A 13,411-nucleotide genomic window follows, 5' to 3' on the forward strand; every position below is an offset into this window, starting at 1 on the left:
AATTGGCCTAATTTCATTCATATATATATATATATATGAGAGAGAAATGAATGATACAAGCAGCAGCAAGTATTCTAGTTTTAGGAAGTCTTGCTATATGCTAGAAATTATGTCACCAGTAATAGCAGTCCTTTGACATCCACACCTCCACAGTAAGGGTTCGCTAAATAGTGTACTACGTAAGGATTTGTTTTTCTACCACTTTCTCTTCAGAGCATTTTTTGAAAATGGTGATTATGGCTGCATTAGTACAGGTGTTGCACTCATCATGAATGGATATTACTTCTAGTAGTATCAATGACATACTAATTTGCATGTGAAATTCACTAAGCCAATTTTATTTTGCCTTCTTGTTAACAACTACGTTCACATCGGAATTTTAATTTTCAACTAGTTACAAATGTGCTGTCTGTTGCTTTTAAATCTCATTTTTCACACCAGGCAGGCTTTTCGTCACTTGTAAATTCCAATAACTTGCATTAAGGGTCACTGTTCACATTTCAAAGAAAAAGTATAAACAGATACGGAGAAGCAGAGCTACTTTTCCAAATGAGAAAAAGCAGCTTATAGCCTGAGATATATGCTGCATAAATTGTGATGCAACCACAGGAGTGAAATTATATCCTGCCACATGATGCGGTGTAACACCCTTAGGTTGTTTACAAAATACAGGTTAGCAAGAAGGAAAAGGGAAAAAAAATATTTTTTAAAGGTAAATCAAAGAGGTATGAAATGTTTATAACTTTGGTTTTAATGATTTAACAATATCTTGATTTTTGAAGGGTTTGCTGTGAGCCTTCAGGTGATCTTATCCAACCCTAAAGCGATATTCAGACGCCATGGATCCCAACCAGGAATGCAGGAATCTGATTTTCTCAGACAGATCACCACAGTGGAAGAGCTGGAACCAAAAGCCAACAACTGCACAAAGGTATTAGTTTTGCTGTTTTAATACAGGAACCTGTCCTATAGGGGATCCAGAACTAATTGTTGATCCTAAACTTTTTTTTCAGGTTCTTGTATGGCACACGAGAACTGAAAAGGTAAATCTATCTAATGAGCCAAAGTATCACCTGGACAGTGTCAAAATTGAAGTATGATACGTAAGCATAAAATGGGACATAACAAAATTAATGGTTGCATCCTTGAAACAGCTAAACATTCAAACAGCAGTTTGCTTTTGTGCAACAACTTACTTTACCAGTATCAGCTAAGACTCATCAGATGGCTGTGATTTGTCTTCACTTGTTTTGCATGTGTTTGGATTTTTTTTTAAACTCTGTTTTAGTACTTTATCCAGATCTTAGATTGTTCTTTCACAAGACGTTCAATGAAATGCAGCGGAACACTAAAAGAGTGACTGATCTAAACAAATGCAAAATTTCCAATTCATTTATAAATAGCAGCTTCCAGATTATTATGTTCAAAGTTTATTGTTCCTGAATTTAACAGCTTTGCTTTTGAAGAACAGTAGATAAAAGAGGTCTTTATAGAATGAAAAAAAAATCACATGTTGTTTATGGATTTCTTTAATAGAGGGAAGCAACAGCTTATTGATACGAGGCACCATAAAATGTAAACACAGTTACTGGCATAAACCTGGATACAGCTGTAGAAAATAAAAGTAAATGTACAATTGAGGAGTGAGTTACCCTGTATATATGCTGTGCAATATACTTTAGATTAGCCCTCTGTACATACGTTTTAAGCCAAATTTACTCATTTTGTCACAGGCAACTCTTAAGAAAACGGATGAGGTGACAGTGACATCCAGGTTTATCTCTCTTTCACTAACCATCTTATCTGTTCAGCACATCGCAGTAAAATATCACAGTGGCATGAATAATGGGACAAAATCAATTTTACACAAGGAAAAAAGTTTCAGTGATACATGTACACTTATTTATATGATTTAACATTTGTTCATACAGTACCTTCTACAGGATTACTGGGCAATTTGTGGGGTGGGGTTTACATATTAGAGATAGTACTTACATGATATCTATTTCCCTTATATGCAAACATTGGTTCTAGAACTGATAAAATAATTTGAGTATGTAAGTTGGTCACGAAGCTCTTTTGAAAATGTATCATTCATGAAATCAAATGTACTGTGGAATGAAAAAGCTGCTGATGAGAGGTGTTCCCAACCTGCTTTTCACTACATCAAAATTTAAGTCAATACAGACCACAACACGGTTGGTTAAGATTATGTCTTAATATGAAGAACTGTGAGATTGAAGGGGGTGAGGGTGGGCAATGTATGTGGGCAGACCAAGAAAACTAGATTTATTTGAGCATGGAATGTCAAGTCTCTGATCTAGATGAAACTTCTATTGCAGTGTTCATTTCCAGAGTTGTGTGCTGAGAGTCTGGCCTGAGGAAGTTCCAGTCCATCCTGCCACTGTATTTGGGGGCTGGCCAGCAAAGCCCACCACATTGCTGGAACTAGACAGATTCATTCCAGCCATTTGCTGATTCATCTGTGAAATGCAAACATGGTTCTAGTTAGTATACAGGGGTTCAGATACTGTTTGAACTTTCAGTATGGCAGACTCAAGCTTTATTTGAAAATGCAGACACCACCTTATCTCAGGGAGGGTCTTTTGTATACCTGCACCTCTGTTACATAAACAGGTATCTTTCAATATGTCCTTTTCAACAGTAAGTTTAGTTTTATTTTATCACTGTCCTATGACTGGTCTTATTGCTGTTTTAATGTGAATACTGTAAACCACCCAGGTAGCCTGGTGGATGAAGGGTAATGTAGAAATATGGCAAATAAATAAATAGTATACCGTTTCTGACTTTTAGATAATATACATGAAGCATATTTGCAAATCAGTAGTTATAGAGCTGTGGAGAAGTTTAAAGGGTGCATCTTCTACAAAGAAGTCTTATCAAGGAGAATAAAGGTCAATGCAGTGGTTACCAGAATGGTGTGAAAGCTGCTTCTATTTGACCTGATGCATTGTTAGTCCAAAAAACAGTAATGTGGTTGGATAGTTTAACATGGCAACTTTCCATGCTGACAGCAGCAATGGGCATGAAAAACAACCTTACCCAAAGAATTTCTTCCTGCTGATGTTACCAGTGTAGAAGCTGCTCTCACACCATTCTCACAACAAATCTACATTCCAATTTTAGAGATTAGAAGCATCCGGAAATGACTCCACCCTGTCTGGCCCTCTTCCACCTTGCAGAAGCCTTTTGCATCTGTGGAAGCTCTGACCCACAATTACAAACCCCCCCCCCCCCGACAGTTGCTTTCTTCCAAGTTGGAAGTTGACAAGAGACTGAGGTGGGGACAGCTAGTCACCCTTCCTCACTGCATGTTTATTTCCCCAGGATTTCCAACACCTGAATAAAGGTTAGATGGTTATACTGCGCCATTGACAGGATATTTAGAAAGAACAGTACTTTTAAAACGTTAGCTAATATATTGTACCATTCATGCACACATACACACAAAGTACAGTGACACGGCCATTCATACACGCCAGTGAAACCTTGGCTACAGCTCATGGTTAGGGAGGGTAGAGACTAATCACAAGAGCAGGTTCAATTGATGCACTAAGCCAGGGGCTGGACGACCTGCTATGCCTGCAGCTTTCAAGGCATTGGGGAAGTGTTGCTCTTCTCAAATGCTAAGCATGGGGCTTGCAAAACCGCTTTGTGCAGTACTTTCAAATTTCCCAACCACCACCTGGTTGGGAAACAGAGTACCGTATTTTTCGCACCACTGGACGCACCGGACAATAGGATGCACTTTGTTTTAGAGGGGGGAGAACAAGAAAAAAATTCTCCCCCTCTCTGCCCAGCGCCCCTTCAGTGAAGCGGCAGGAGGCGCTGCACAGAGAGGGGGAGAACTTTCCCCCTCTTGTTTTCCTGCTCTAAAACAAGGTGCCGTTTAAGGTGCGTTCAGGTGGCTACCTTGGAAGCCTGGAGAGCGAGAGGGGTCGGCGTGCACTGACCCCTCTCGCTCTCCAGGCTTCAGGTTCCTTTCGACCTGCTCTTTGGGGCTGGCGGGGGGAAGCCCACCACCAGCCTCAAAGAGCAGGTCAGAGAGCAGCGGGCGCGCTCTCCCGGCTGGGGAGGTGACGCGCGGCTATAGAGGCTCCTGCCATAGCTGCGCGTCACCTCTCCAGCTGGGAGAACGTGCGTGGGTCTAAAGCAGCCCCCTGCGACCCACTCCCAGCTGGAGAGGTGACGCGCAGCTACGGCAGGAGCCTCTATGGTCGCGCGTCACGTCCACAGCCGGGAGAGGGTCGCGGGGCTACGGCGTCTTCGCTCCATAGGACGCACACACATTTCCCCTTCATTTTTGAAGGGGAAAAAGTGTGTCCTATAGAGTGAAAAATACGGTACCTTTTGAATGTTGACAGGTAGAGAGACTTCCCACCTGCCAAAATTGGCCTGCTGGGATATAAAGATTTAGCCTATTGGGCCACGGAATTTCCCCACCCCCTGTGCTAAGCTACAGCTTGGATAGCTCTGCTATCCAACGGGAATAAAAAACAGCAGGGTGGAGCCAAGAGCAAAGCAGCCAAGAGCTGCTCCCTGGGAGCCTGCACATTGGCACCATCCTGCTAAGCCACAGCACACCCATAGTTTTGCTGAACACAATACGCAAAGTTGTCTAGTGTCTAGTATACTGAATTAAGGAGTAATGCACCAAAATTACCAAGCCATTCTTGTACTAGCACCCTTCTAACAAATTGTTTAAAGTGGATGATAATGCCAAAAAGTAATCTTGAAAACAAATACAATATGGCAGGATTTACAGTCCTGCTGGTGTATTAATTCCTCCTAACTGCAGCAATAGCTTCCTAGCAATCAGCATCACGGCACCTCCTGCATAACTGGTTTTACTATTATTATTTTAAATTCTATTGACGTTATATGCATAACCAGGTTTTAATCCTAAGAAGTCGCTCCTCTCTGTAGCACCCTCCCCCCACGAGGAGAAAATGTATATTCATTCTCACCTGAGAAAGGTTCCACTGGGCTTGCTGATTTTGCTGTATACCATATTTCTGTGGTGGGGCTACGTGCCCCACCATTGGTCCTTGGGGTCCAACGTTTTGAGGAAGTCCCAAACCAGCAGTTTGTGTAGTGACAGAAAAACCATTAGGTATTCCCATGCCCACCATCATGCCTGTGTTCTGTCCTATGACAGGCACCGATTGCCCCATCATGGTTCCCATCATTGCAGGGGCTGCAGGTACAGATACGGGTACAGGCACTCCCATGGCTGGAAAACCTTGAAAATGAGCTGGTGGTTGTGCAGTAAAGGGAATAGGTTGTGGTCCCATGAATACACCTGTATTAGGCAAAATGGAAGAGGAAAGGAGTCAAATCCATTATGTCAGCAAAGTTTTAAGTTCTAAAAACAAAACCTGCTTTTGCTAAATTTGCCAACCAAACTTCCGTTACATCAAGCAAAAAACAAAACTGATATCCATAGGAGTGGGAAGTAGCTCCTTTACTTAAATCATTCTTAATTTCATTTCCTGATTTGTAGACTACCTTTGAGGGATCCATTATCCCTTCAAGACAGTGTACAAATAGAGTTAAGATCTACATGTGGCTCAATGAATGTTGGCAAGGAATCTATTTAATGACAAACCCACAATCCTTAGACATTTAAGGTGGCTGGGGTATAACAAGAAGCATGTGTGCAAAAATCCAAGCACCTAGTTGTCAGTAGTGCCTAAAGTTAGGCCTGATGATCTTGTGGTTGTGTCGCTGAAGGAGATAGGAAGCAGGCTTTCCCTGAAGCTGCTGCCACCTTTTGCTCCTTCTCTGTTCCCTTACAAGCTAGGATAGCTCCCTCACCCCACAACACTCTGGGCTACCTGCAGAGGCAAGGCACTGGCAAGCTACTCCTTTGCTCCCGCTCCTCCCACCTGGCTTTACCCCATGAACAGCAGCTCCTAAAGAGAAACCAAGAACTGGGCAATGACAGAATCTGATGACTGCCACTCTCCTGAGACCTGGGAAAAAGCCTAAAGTGGATTATGGGATTTGTTAGGGTTTCTGGTTTAGGCTTACAGCAGGAGTGGGGAAACTCCAGTCTGCAGGCTGACTTGTGCAGAAAGCAGGCGTGAAGTCACTGCCTATCAATGAATAGGTGGTGACCTAGCCTGCTGATCAGTGGCACTTCAAAGCACTGCACAGAGCTCCTTGCAAGCCCTGTGAGGTGCTCTGAAGTCCCAGCATATGATCACTTGGACAGGAGGGTGGCTCTGTCCACAAGGGTAAGGGGGGGGGATAAGAATTTGGCCCTCTGGCCAGATCAGGTTCCCCACCTCTGGGTCGTTTTCTCTTCCATCTTTCCTTATTATTATTGCCCTCAAATCCAACTTTACACACCCCTCCACAGTCTTTTACTTTCCCGCTCAAGCTATTTACTTCTTATACTGACCCCCCCCCTCCGTTTCCAACAGCATTTAATGGAAGGAGACCCTAAATTGCAGTCAAAGCTTCCTGGAATGCAGCCCCAGAGCCTTTTCAATAGCAGAGACCAGCTCTGGCAGATATGTTTCTACAACAGTAATAACAATAATAGTAATCCTGATAAAACCATAAATGATTGTGAGCATATTGAAGATCATGAGTAGTAGCTACTCAAGGGCAAAGAAGTACAAATGAAGCAGCGAGAAGAACGGCACCAAGAAGATCCCTCCTCTGAATAGAAGCCTCCTCTTCTCCAAATTGGCTCCTAACCTTTTCTGTGAATAGCTGTAGCCTTCAAATTACAATGCTCAGTTTTGAATAATTTCCTTCTTTAGGCCTCCTGCTTGATGTTAGTTTTTTAATGATAAAAAGGTGGAAATAAATCCCACTTATCAGTAATACACACTTTTTGCTGCAGGGAGAGAGCGCGAGAGCCCCAACCATGTGTTCTAGGCACAACTTTTAATTAAGACATTTAGAAATAAATTTGAAAACCAATTACCTGGAGCATTTTGCTGCGGAATAGTACCTGTGCCATACAATGACAGGATGGAGTCTTTGGAGAGCAGTTTCTTTGCTGACTCTTCTGATTTTGTTTGTTCAGTGAACAGATCAAGATCTCCAGATGCAGCAGATAAGGTGGCAGCTGCAGTGTTAGTGGAAGCAGTCTGGGAAGAAAGTCAAATGAGATTACTGAAAACCATTATCACCAAATACATTAGCTAAAGGGCTATGTGTTTTCAAACACAATGCAAAGATTTAGTTACTGTATTAGTATCCAGACTTTCGAATTACAAAATTTGTAAGTACTGTAAAGGAAAATGTCCTAACGTTGCAAAAAACCCCACTAACAAACAAATGCTTGCATATGTATAACACAATACTAATGTTTCCTTTGTGCAAGTTACAATGACATATATTATGGCAAATAATCCAGAAGTTTATGCAACATGAACAAAAGTACAACAGCTACACGTTTTTATACAGCAAATTTATTACCTACAGCTAGCATGTAAAATTTATGTCTTCCACATGTATATATGCACATCTGGGAACCTTGACTGGCCCAGGATCATCAGATGTGTACAAACAGTTGTTTTAAGATGCACATACATGCTTCTGTTTCATAGTTTATGCGGTGCAGCACCACTGTATACATAGCAAATATGCCAACATAAACATACACACAGTATTGAAGATTTCATCATCTGTCCATCTGTTTTTAAATAAAAAGCTTACAAAGAAATTGCACAAAATTGTCTCTTGCAGAATTTGTTCTACTTGTGATGCACACATACACCCATTACAACTGTTCATCATCTCTATTCTAGTCCCAGATTCTTGGTGGGTTTATTCTCCTTTACTTCTTACTTGCCTCCATGTAACATTGTGCAAACTGCAAGTACGGTATTCGTTTGGCTGCATTACATGCAAACACTTTTCCAGGAGAAAACACCATCAGATAAACTTCATTTTGGTTTGCTTATAATTTTTCTCAAGTAAACTAAAGAAAGTAGTGATCAGATGAAGCAATTTCATATGATAAGAAATACTGAGCAGAACTACTGTCACAGATCTATTACTTTCAGCTAATTCAAGGCAAGGTTACGAGAACTGCATAAGGTAAGTTTTGGAAGCTGCCAGTTTTAATTTTAGGGTCACTGCTTAAGAACAAGATTTTTGAAAAAGATCTCAAGTGGTTTGTGATGCTTAGATTCTTAAAGGCTTCAACTGTGTTTTAAAAGCAGAACCACAAAAGGATAAATTTTGTATTGCCCCGTGTTCCGCACAGTGCATAAAGGTCACAGCTTGAATGGTTCAGTAGTCTTTGTAAGGAAGAACTGCACCTTTAGAAACTAGAAATTCTCACATTTTTTATGACCTCAGTGAAGCATGAAGAAAAGCATCTCCTCCATAAATCTTAGTATGTCTGTAAGAATGGCATCTCTGAAAAGAAATGCAAGTAACTAATCAACCAGAAACAGGAGGTAGCGTGGTTAATGTGTCAACCTAGGACCCAGGAGACCCAAGTTCAAATCTCCTAGTGATGTTGGCCCAGCTGCTATCCCAAGCCTGTGGGGAAATAGTGTATGCTACTTTGCTCATTTATCTATTTAATTTTGAACATTTCTTACTGACTTTTCATTATACAGTGATTTCAGAGCTGTAGCTTAAATAAGTTCTGAATTCACAATACACTTGCTAAAATCAAGGTATGCAGGTCATAGAATCATAGAGTTGGAAGAGACCACAAGGGCCATCGAGTCCAACCCCCTGCCAAGCAGGAAACAGGTCTGAACCAGACAACTTAAAATTCAATACTGGGATCAGATTCCAATAAAAGTCTGGATGAATAACAAGGTCATCAGCTGGCAACTACAACTTTTTTTAAAAAAAGTAGGTGCCCACCATATCACAGAGGGGAGGGAGTTCCAAAATGCTTCCCCCCTAGGGCTCACCACATAGAGAGGATGGAACAACAGCCATGGGTGGCATGCATGGGTAAACGGGTGGTGGGATGAATGTTCACCCCCTACCCAATTTAGGCCCTCATACAGAAAAGAGCTATTCATATCCAGTTTCATTGGAAGGGGAAAAGACTATTGCTATGGGTGGACTCAGGACTAGTATAATGTAACTAAAAAACTCCTACTGCTGGAAAACTCTCTCCAGGCAAATTTCTAAAGTCTCACCACTCACAACTGAAAAATTATGATTGTGCAGTGATTCAAAATATACAAAAGTGCTCTTGTCTGAAGTGGTTTCACACCTTCAAGTCATCTGATATGTATTAATATTTGAGGAAGCAGTCTACAGTCCACAAAAGTTTATGCTGTAATAAAAGTTGTTAACCTTTCATGTGCCACAAGAGTCTGCTCTAGTACTGGAACAAGTTCAAATTTTTCACTTGTCAAATGTAAGAGTATCTAAAATAACCTGAGAACTACACAGCAAAAGGAGAAAAAGAAGTCCATGCTTGAAGGGCTACAATCTACCCATCTGCAAGAGAATGGGGCACAGGAAGAACAGAAAAGGAGAAGAGAACAAGCCAAGGTCATATATCACTTAGATAGCACTTCACCTTCCTAAAAATGGAAAGTAGTTGATGGAAAAATTACTTTTAAAAAATGTCATGGGGCTTGATTTAACTAATGTGTTCTGCTAGTGGAAGGACTCCTGTTAATACAATGGGGCTCCCCCCCCCTTTTGCCCTGCCTCCCTAAATTCAACTTTGGAGGGTCAGGAGAAACCTCAGTGTCTAGGGCAAGGAGAGGGGAGATAGTTCCATCAGCGGCAGCTAAAAAAGCCAATGCAATTCTGGGCTGCATCAATAGGAGTATAGCATCTAGATCAAGGGAAGTAATAGTGCCACTGTATTCTGCTCTGGTCAGACCACACCTGGAGTACTGTGTCCAGTTCTGGGCACCACAATTCAAGAAGGACACTGACAAACTGGAACGTGTCCAGAGGAGGGCAACCAAAATGGTCAAAGGCCTGGAAACGATGCCTTATGAGGAACGGCTAAGGGAGCTGGGCATGTTTAGCTTGGAGAAGAGGAGGTTAAGGGGTGATATGATAGCCATGTTCAAATATATAAAAGGATGTCACATAGAGGAGGGAGAAAGGTTGTTTTCTGCTGCTCCAGAGAAGTGGACACGGAGCAATGGATCCAAACTACAAGAAAGAAGATTCCACCTAAACATTCGGAAGAACTTCCTGACAGTAAGAGCTGTTCGACAGTGGAATTTGCTGCCAAGGAGTGTGGTGGAGTCTCCTACTTTGGAGGTCTTTAAGCAGAGGCTTGACAACCATATGTCGGAGTGCTCTGATGGTGTTTCCTGCTTGGCAGGGGGTTGGACTCGATGGCCCTTGTGGTCTCTTCCAACTCTATGATTCTATGATTCTAAGAGCATTTCTCCTTGCCTGATGGAAAAATCTTAGTGCTATGCTGAATTCCACTCAAAGTGTTCTTTTCTGTTCTTTGTAAAGATAAGGTAAGGAGCTTAAGCCTCAGAGCACAGTAACAGAAAGCATTACATGCACAAAATGAGTTAGCATAAGAAAGAGCAAGCAGTGAACAGGAAGACCATGAATATCACGGAAAAAGGAATTAAGCTGCTACCCTGAAGAGCTTTCAGTTTTTAATGAGACAACATCAAGAAGACAGAACAACAGTGATGCATGGTTAGTGTGTTGGACTAGGGAGGGATGTCCAAAGTCTGTTTCAGGGACCTAATCTGACACCCTTGGCAGTATATGTCCTGAGGTTAAATCCTTAAAAAAAAGTTCAACAACTTTGGTCGGTTCTCACACATGTTCACTTCATCAAATCTGGCCCTCTTTGAAAAAAGTTTGGGCACCTCGGGACTAGGGCCTGGGTTCAAATCCCCACTCATCTTTGAAGCTCACTGGGTGACCCTGGGCTAGCCACTGACTCTCAAACTACTCAACTCTACTTCACAAGGCTCTTGTGAGAATAAAATAGGAAGTGTGAGAACCATGTATGAGATGCTTGGGAGGAAATGTGGGCTAAAGATGTGATAATAATATCACAAAAGGAAAATAAACACCCTTAATCAAATAACAAAAAGGAGACATGGGCAGCACACCTGACCACTCCCACTTTTCAGTTCACTAATCACAAACAATAAAAAAACCCATGCCAGAGTCATAGATCAATAAATCTACAAAACCATTAAGAGATCAGCTGGACTAACTAGGCCTCTGCACACTTTAAAGGGAAATAATTTTCATTGCCAAAATGTGCCACTAAACCTTAATGAGCCTCATAATAGTGAGCCTCTGTTGAAATCATCTAGTTATCACTAGTCTGTAAGCTACTGAGAGAGTTAACACCAAGTCTTAATAGACGATATACTGTGCCTTTATACTATTATGCATATTACTAATCAGGTCACTGGACTCCACTCAGCATTGTGCTCCAGGCAAAGCCTTGTTAAATCCCCCAGGGATGTTCATAAACATGAAAGGTTGGTTATTTATATCGATGATGCTCATCCCAGAGCTATGGAAGTCTGAAGCATAATACCTCTAAACATAAAATATGAATATTAGCTGTAATGGCTGAACAGCCCAGACAGACCGAACATCTAGAAAATGTATCTAAACCTTTAAAAAAAAACTACCCTAAGACTAAATACTAGCTTCCCTCTCCACAGAGATATTATAGCACTTAGTGAGCTACAAGGTGCCTCATACTATAATGTTTGGAAAGAAATTACGCAAGGTATTGGTACTCATATTAATAGCATGCTATTGATGAGGCCAGCTGCTGAAGTGCAATAAAATATGGAATGCATGAGTAAAATTGAGCTCTCTTCTTAAATTGAGGGGTACATAACACTGGCTTTCCTATGGCCAGTTTCTTTTCCCACTGCTGTTTCAAATGTGAAGAACTTCTTTCTTATGCTAACACTGGGCATGGCCTTATAAATTGTGTGTCTATAACCAACGCAAGCTTCACTGCCTGCCAATCTCTCTAGTAAGAAGATGAAAGTGATTTTAACGGGACAGCTGATAGAAGTCATCTTTATATTTTTAGGCAGGCTTGTCATTTCTAATGTAAACATCTCACTCAACAATAAATTTTAAAAAGGGCTAGGCATGCTAAATTTTGCTGCTTACCTGAGCAGGAGGTATAGAAGTGGCTGGCAATGGGTTAGAGATCATTGGGCCAAATATATCCAGGTCATCATTCAATACAGCAGCAGGAGTTGTGATGCTTCCATTTGTAACGGAGGAATCAGCAGGGCCATCTTAAATGACAGAGTTTTAAAAGGCAAAACGTTAAACCAATTTTTTGATAATTGCAAAGTATGTACAAAGCAAGCCGTTGCTTAACGGTATCCCGTGTTGCTAGAAATACCCAAGCATTCATAGCACTGAATCCAGGCTCCTCTAGTATTCTGCCAGCTCGTCGTAATTTAAAAGCTACAACATGTCAACGTAATTAGCAAAATTTGAACGCATTAAAACACAGCCCGAGGCCAACCTAATGGCATCTTAGCTGGTTTAACAGAATTACACATTTCTACAAGCTGCCTAAAGCACTGTTGGTTACCAGCACTGTAACTTTTAAAATAGAAATCCTTCTCATAAGTAACCAAACCCTTTGGACGTAAGCACTGCAATAATTGGCTATATAAATTTTAAGTTCAGAAAAGATCACTACTAGATACATAGGTTGTAAATTCTTGCATCAGGATTCATAGCTTATAAATCAAGCCAACAAATACATTGCTGCATCAGATAAAAGACCCTGCAGTCTCTCTCAGCCATTGTTCAACTGCTTAGCTTTTCTTACAGCCAAAGAAGCTCCTTGCACGCCTCCCTCTCATTAACTACAATGGAAGAAAGATCTCTTTCTTCCTTGCAACATTATTCCCAGTATCTTCAAAGGAAAGGCTATACTTATTGAAAAGGGAAAAGAACTACAAAGTTTAAACTTCTTTACATTATCAACATCTTCCTTCAAATCAGACCAGCACTGTCTGATACATTCTGAAACTATTTTTCTTGATTAACTCAGGTTTATGACCTACCATCAAGGCTTCCCTGCCCTCCATCTGAATCGATAAAAGTATCTCCCATTGTGTGTGCACTTAATTTTTAAGTTTGTGTAGCTGCAATATGACATAGTACAGCTCTTTATTGACACCATTATTCTGAAGTCCATAAATACTAGCCAGGGTGCCCAAAGAACCACAAGCACATACTGGTTAACAGATGCCTAGTCTACAATGGAGAATAGAGGATAAAGTCTACAGTTTCTAGATAGGTGGCCTAGAAGGATGCTATACAGATCCTATTTTGTATTTTCACATGATTTGAGTCAAGTATTTTAACATATGTAGAAAAAAGCCTTTATAATATATTTTCGTTCTCAATGAACAAGCCCTTCAGTGGCAAATGAACAGCACATTTCAGCAGT

The 13,411-nt window shown here is 41.1% G+C and overlaps 2 protein-coding genes across 6 annotated transcripts in view; one reads left to right on the top strand and one right to left on the bottom strand.

Annotated features, from left to right (window-relative positions):
* B3GAT2 (beta-1,3-glucuronyltransferase 2) overlaps positions 1 to 1,640 on the top strand; it is a 52,240-nt gene extending 50,600 nt beyond the window's left edge. For all 3 annotated transcript variants that reach the window (XM_082218371.1, XM_082218370.1, XM_082218372.1), the window contains exons 3-4: positions 783 to 931; positions 1,014 to 1,640. In XM_082218371.1, coding sequence (XP_082074497.1) covers positions 783 to 931; positions 1,014 to 1,100 — 236 coding nt within the window. In that variant the 3' untranslated portion in view covers positions 1,101 to 1,640. The remainder of the gene's footprint in view (positions 1 to 782; positions 932 to 1,013) is intronic.
* SMAP1 (small ArfGAP 1) overlaps positions 1,514 to 13,411 on the bottom strand; it is a 66,437-nt gene continuing 54,539 nt past the window's right edge. For all 3 annotated transcript variants that reach the window (XM_082218333.1, XM_082218331.1, XM_082218332.1), the window contains 4 exons: positions 12,106 to 12,236; positions 6,962 to 7,127; positions 4,989 to 5,323; positions 1,514 to 2,483 (listed from right to left, as the gene is read on the bottom strand). In XM_082218333.1, the coding sequence (XP_082074459.1) occupies positions 2,346 to 2,483; positions 4,989 to 5,323; positions 6,962 to 7,127; positions 12,106 to 12,236 (770 nt within the window). In that variant the 3' untranslated portion in view covers positions 1,514 to 2,345. The remainder of the gene's footprint in view (positions 2,484 to 4,988; positions 5,324 to 6,961; positions 7,128 to 12,105; positions 12,237 to 13,411) is intronic.

Source organism: Podarcis vaucheri, assembly GCF_965113315.1.
Source record: "Podarcis vaucheri genome assembly, chromosome: 3".
Lineage (NCBI taxonomy): Eukaryota > Metazoa > Chordata > Lepidosauria > Squamata > Lacertidae > Podarcis > Podarcis vaucheri.